The 6001-nt window shown below is 39.6% G+C and overlaps 1 protein-coding gene and 1 pseudogene across 1 annotated transcript; both read left to right on the top strand.

Annotated features, from left to right (window-relative positions):
* The first annotated feature begins 2760 nt into the window (after nt 1-2760).
* Nucleotides 2761-3144, top strand: LOC146148545 (uncharacterized). The gene has a single exon (XM_083388063.1). The coding sequence runs from the start codon at nt 2761-2763 to the stop codon at nt 3142-3144; it is 384 nt and encodes a 127-aa protein (XP_083244189.1).
* A 486-nt stretch (nt 3145-3630) lies between these two features.
* Nucleotides 3631-4809, top strand: LOC146148544 (uncharacterized; annotated as a pseudogene).
* The last annotated feature ends 1192 nt before the right edge of the window (nt 4810-6001 follow it).

Raw genomic sequence — 6001 nt, 5'->3', positions numbered from 1 at the left:
AATGTCACACCTCCTGTCCGAAACCTAAATAAAGGAAGAAAAAATCATAGTCTCTATGTAACCTAAAGTATATTTGTCTGGCATGAAAACTAGTTATAAAATATTTTTATTTTATTCTAGCTCTTTAGTAAAATTTTCATATTTCTAATGCGCCAAACGTATATTTAAACTGACTATTAACTCTTCAACCCAAACAGTGGTTATAGACGCGAACTTAGCGGCCATTTAAAATCTTCTAAAAGAGCAAACCGCGGGTTTATTTTTACTTGCTTTAAGACACCATGTTATGATATGATTTTATGGCGTCGAGTCTGAAAAGATTACCCTAAACGAAAAAAAAATCATAAATCCGCCTAACAACGGCCACTTATATTGTAGTATAAATTTTTGCTAAGCAAACAACAGAATTGTATTTATAACTAGACGTTTTAAACAATAAAAACGAACAATACGCTGGTCTGGTAGATTTTTCTCAGCAAAAAATTGAAAGTAAACATTTCCATGCACTATTGGCTAAACGTTATAATCAAAGTGTCTACCTCGGCATGCAGGACACTTATGTTTGAAATAAGATTCGACTGCGCCTAAACAAAGACTATATGCACACTTCTAGTAAATAAGAAAGGTATAATTTTCTGCGAAGGTGAACTGCAAAGCGCTAACGATGCTTTATTGCTTGAGTCAGGGCAGTGCAATCGGAAGCCTCGCGACAACTATAAACTTTATTGGCACATTTTTATCGCCCTCTCGCCTCTCTTTGTCTTTTTGCTTGCGTAAGTGCCCAACATACAAATTGCCCCAGCTTTTGTCGTTTTAATTTCATGATTTCATACTAATACCCGTGCATTACGGGGTCAACGCGAGACGTTACCTTTAGCTTTTACACTTTCGAAAATATTTTTTAATCGTAATTCACTTTTCGTTTGACTCACGACACCGAGTCGTCCATTTCTCTGTTGTATTGACATATTTCATGATGAAATTCTATATATATGACTATATATATATATATATATAGTCTTCACTACAGTCTTGAAGTTATAACATATGTATATTTATATTTCGATTCGGTTTCCAGTAAAATTTACGACAACCAATTATAATATTCGGATTCGGATTTTTAATAATAACGTCTACGCCTATTGTCAGTGTTCCTTAACTGATGCGATATAAAAAGTCGTTAGGTGCGCCCCTAAAAATACACAGGTCGGTCTTTTGTGACTTTCGCAAAAAGGCTAAGGCTTAATTTGTATCACTTCCTGTTATATTAATTTTATGTTTAGAACTTTGATCTTCATAATATTCGCTGGTTAAATTATTTTCTGTATTATATGCTCAAATCCAAATGCGGAGGAAAATAATATTTGAACCGTTTTTTGAGTATTTCAACTTGAGTTGTAAGGACCATGTATTTTTAGTATACCACCAGTTTCAGTTAACTAGATAGTTAAGTTTGTTAAATTGTAAAACATTTTCATTTATTTTCATAATTGTAAGTATACCGTAAGCCAAGGTTGCCTCGCTAAAATGCATATCACTTGCTGAGAACGTCTCGTCTGAAAAAAACGTTTTATTTTTGGTAATACAAAAAAGTATAAAAAGTAATTTACAAATCCTACACATTTCGGCTTTACCCTACTTCGAGCGAGATTTATTTATTTGTGTCCATAGTGGAGACAGTCGCTCTAAATTTCAGCAAACGTTTTGCAAAATGGAAATAGACACATCGAAAAATATCAAAAGCTGCCATAAGAAGATAAACTTTTAAGGTTATATGCGTTAAACGTTAAAGAATGCGTTAAAGAAAATTGGCGTTTTCGATTTATTGCCTTCCAATTTGCAGTTACGCTTTACGAGTTTTGATGGTTGCCCTTTACGCTGACCCGGCATTTATAGGTTTCTAATGCAATAGGATTCTTCTGAAAGTAAAAAAGAAAAAGACAAAAAGAAAGGCAAAATGGTAGTATTATGCAATCCATTTCTGTAGATCCTAGCATACTGATATTTTGTAACCCCTGAGCTTTTGCTTTGGTATATTGGTTTAAATCCATCGATGTAACGTTTGGAATATGGACTAGGCTATATCACTATACACAACACGGCTCTTCAATCAGTTTCATGTAGCTATTACGTTGAGGTTGTATTTGTATACTTGTGTGCTTATTTTTGCCTATTTTGAGTCTTTTAATGCAGGAAATGTCACATGCTTCTCGCGAACCCCATTTTTCCTTTCCAACTTGTCTCAGCCCGTTTTGAGAAATCTTGTCACAATAACACGCCGTACAAATTTAAGCATAAGACTAATTAATTTTTTTACGACGTGTCGACGTTTTTACATCAGCCTACCCTTGGAACAAAGTTACAGGATCCACTCCTGCTCAGAAGTAGTTCCGATAGCCTATATATATGTGCTGCGGTTGCAACGCTACATACCGCTTTTTGGGCAGCGTTGCTAGCTGAATTTTTGTGATGTTACTATTTATGCGTTGATATTGGGGCAATGGAAAATTATTCTTTTCGCAAATTTGTCTGCTTGTTGACCTTTTCTTCGCCGTATTTACAAGTTATTACTTGGGTATGAAATGTCACATAGCGTTCATTAACATCAATCATAATATAACTTGCGATTGGTCTGGCTTTCATATCGGCTTTCGGAATCGTCAAAATTTTCATACAAGAATATATGGTTTAAGGATTTGCCTTGAGCAAAACAATTTAACATTCAGAGGTGTGTTTTATCAGCAGGGTCATGGCACAGCTATGGGTTCTCCTTTATCGGTGGTGGTTGCCAATATGTTTATGGAGTCTGTCGAGGAACGGGCTTTCGCTATCTTTCTTGACCCTCCCAGATTTTGGAAACGCTATGTGGACACTTTCGTCATCGTCAAAACGCATCTGGTTGACGCGTTCCTTGCGCATTTAAACAGCTTAGAGCCCAGCATAAGCTTCACTATGGAGGAGCAGGCTAATGGAAAGCTTCCATGTTTAGATGTACAGGTGATGAGAACGAGTGGCCACCTACAATCTCGGATTTGTCAAAAACCAACGAGCACACGGAGGTACTCGAACTTCGCATCTCACCATCCTGTATACCAGAAGCGGGGAGTGGTAACGGCGTTGTACGATCAGGCCAGACGGGGTTGACCTCGGACCCGGGGCGTATTGGAGGAGGAGCTTCGACGTGTTCGCGAGTCCCTACGTCTCAATGGGTATCCACCGTCCTTACTAAGACAAGAGCGTGCGGCCTCAACGACCAAATCCCCTACTAATACCAAATGGGAAGGGTACGTTACGTTACCGTACATTCCAGGCCTGACGGACGTTCTGCGGCGCATGTTACGGGACTTCGGCATAGCAGTTGGTGTAAAACCTATTAAGACGTTACGCCACTTGCTGTCGCATCCTAAGGACCCAATCGACGTCAACACAAAGGGCGTCATCATTCGAGATTGGCGCTCCTAGAGCACGGAGCAAAATGAGCTAAAAAGCTAGTTATGCACAAGCGGCAGGCAAAAGTGCAGTGAGTGCACTGAAAAGGCCTAACTGTTTAAGCTTTAGAGGAGCTATGCAGCGAAAAAGAGAAGACTTATGGAATTTAATGAAAGAGGTTGATTTTCCTCTGAAAAAATTATAGGAATGGCTGAAATGAAAGGGAGGCTAGTAGACGTGACGTGTACGACCAGGGAAAATGTACGTGACCTTCATAGAAGACTACTGAATGTGTCATACATTCGTAATGTTCGTCTTTACGAGTCCGATGTGATTAATGTGGGAATTGGTTGGGTACCAATCCCACTCCCGAATGAAGCTATTGAAAGCCGGATTGAAGAACAGTTTGGAGAAGTAAAAAAATGACACACAGAAAAGACAAAGAAGGGTTATTAACAGGAATGCGAATTGCAGCAATGAACAAAGCGGATGTAGAAAAAAATCCAATACCAAGCTATATAAGAATGAACGGTTGTGAATTTTATGTTACCTACCACGGACAAAAGATTACTTGCAAGTATTGTGACGAAACTGGCAACAAACAAGCTGATTGCGCAAAGCGAAAAGCTGATTACCCACAGCTTCACAGTAAAGCAAACCAATTAGCAATTGCGCCAGGCCAGATAACCAGCTCATCAACGCCTCTGCGCTCAAAAGCGGGTGACAAAACTGCAGTGCAAACGCTCGAGAATAAAAACGAATCACTGCCCGGGGTTGATGCAATCCCCGTTGATAACCAAAACAACGCAGAATCTCCAAGCTTACAACTACAAACATCCCGAAAGCGATTCCGCACCAGTCCACCTTTTCTCCCTGACAGTAAATCAAGAAGCAAGAGCGAAGCTACCGTCTCACTGGATTGCCCAAATTGTCACACGGACAGTCTTCTGGATCCCCAATGCCGTCATTTTTACTGCTGCAAATGCAAACAAGAATATAGAGTTACCAACGCATGCTGTGATGACACCGTCTTGTTTTTGGTGCCCTTGGAGGAAACAGTGGCTAACTGCCCCAAGTGCCAGGCCAAAATGAGACTTATGCCCTGCGTGAGGAAATACAACCGGAGTTTCGAATGGACGGCGATATGTTCGAGTGCAATGCAAAAGGTACGCAATAACTTGTGTGTGTAACACTGTAAATGCCCTTTCAAACATTACCATGTCCAAGGAATGTGTAAATCATCTATGCAAATATAAAGTGATACACTGCAGTTGCGGGAAAAAGTCCGCCGAGGTTATTGAACCGAGCCGGCCATATAACTGCAGTTGCGGGTTCCAATATGAATGGGTTATCGAACTAGGAGTACAGATGAACAATTAGATGTTTTATGGTAACTATTTTGGTGTATATTTTTTGTTGTTGTATAATGAGCTTCAATATTGCATCATTTAATGTGGGGGGTATTCGAAATCCGCGCAAACGAAAGCCAATATTTAACTTTCTTAGAGAAAAAAACTTTAATATTGTCCTTTTGCAGGAAACACACTCCTCAGTAAGGGACGAAAAATTATGGGCACATGGCTCTACTCGCAGTAAAGGAGTTGCAATTCTATTGACAAAAAATACCTCGACGTCGATTAAGGAGCTAGAAATAGACCTCGAAGGGAGGTATTTAGTTGCCTCGTTAACGGTTGAAGGCAAAGGGTTTAAATTGTGCAACGTTTACGCCCCAAACAACGACGATCCTAAGTTTTTTGATCGACTATTTGCGAAACTTTCATCTATTGACAACTCAGAGTTAATTGTGGGGGGTGATTTTAATACGATTTTGCAGGGTCCCTCTCATTCTAACCAAAACTCTCGTGCCAGAGTTGTATCGCACATGCAATCCTACAAGTTAAGTGATGCGTTTCGATTTTTGCACCCAGCATCCCGCCAATACTCAAGGTTTCAGGTGAACCCCTTGACCGCGACGCGTATTGATTTCTTTTTAATATCATAGTCATTATTAAATTACCTAAATTCCGCAAATATCACACCAGGCATTAAATCAGATCATAAAATAGTAACCCTTTTAATGACAGTCTCGAGTTCTCCTCGTGGCAAAGGATACTGGAAGCTAAACACAAATCCCTTGCTCAGCAAGGAATACATAAAAAACACGAGGCGCACAATACATGATTATGTGGCCAACAATCCTAAACATGAGGTGAAACCACACATTCGGTGGGATGCTCTTAAAGCAGTAATCCATGTAATCCATGGAGAGTCCATTAAACACAGCGCCAAAGTAAAACGAGCAAACTACAGCCAAAAGCAATATTTAGAACGGGCGATAGAAGACATTGAACGAGAATTAACGCTGACAAGTCAACCCAACACGGTTCAAAGCGATAAGTTGGCCAAATTAAAACTGGAGTTAGATAACTTGATTGAAAGACGTACACAAGGTGCTATTATTAAAAGCAGAGCGTGCTGGGCAGAGATGGGTGAAAAAACACAAAGTACTTTCTAAACTTAGAGAAGCGCCACGTTAAAAAAAAATCAATCAACCGCCTAAAAGTGGGTGATA

This window comes from Ascidiella aspersa, chromosome 4, assembly GCF_963924565.1.
Source record: "Ascidiella aspersa chromosome 4, kaAscAspe10.2, whole genome shotgun sequence".
NCBI lineage: Eukaryota > Metazoa > Chordata > Ascidiacea > Phlebobranchia > Ascidiidae > Ascidiella > Ascidiella aspersa.
The sequence above is the reverse complement of the archived record's forward strand: the minus strand, read 5'-3'. Positions and strand labels throughout refer to the sequence as shown.

Coding starts and splice junctions, on each gene's coding strand:
- LOC146148545 (XM_083388063.1), top strand. CDS start 2,761: ATGGGTTCTCCTTTATCGGTGGTGGTTGCCAATATGTTTATGGAGTCT.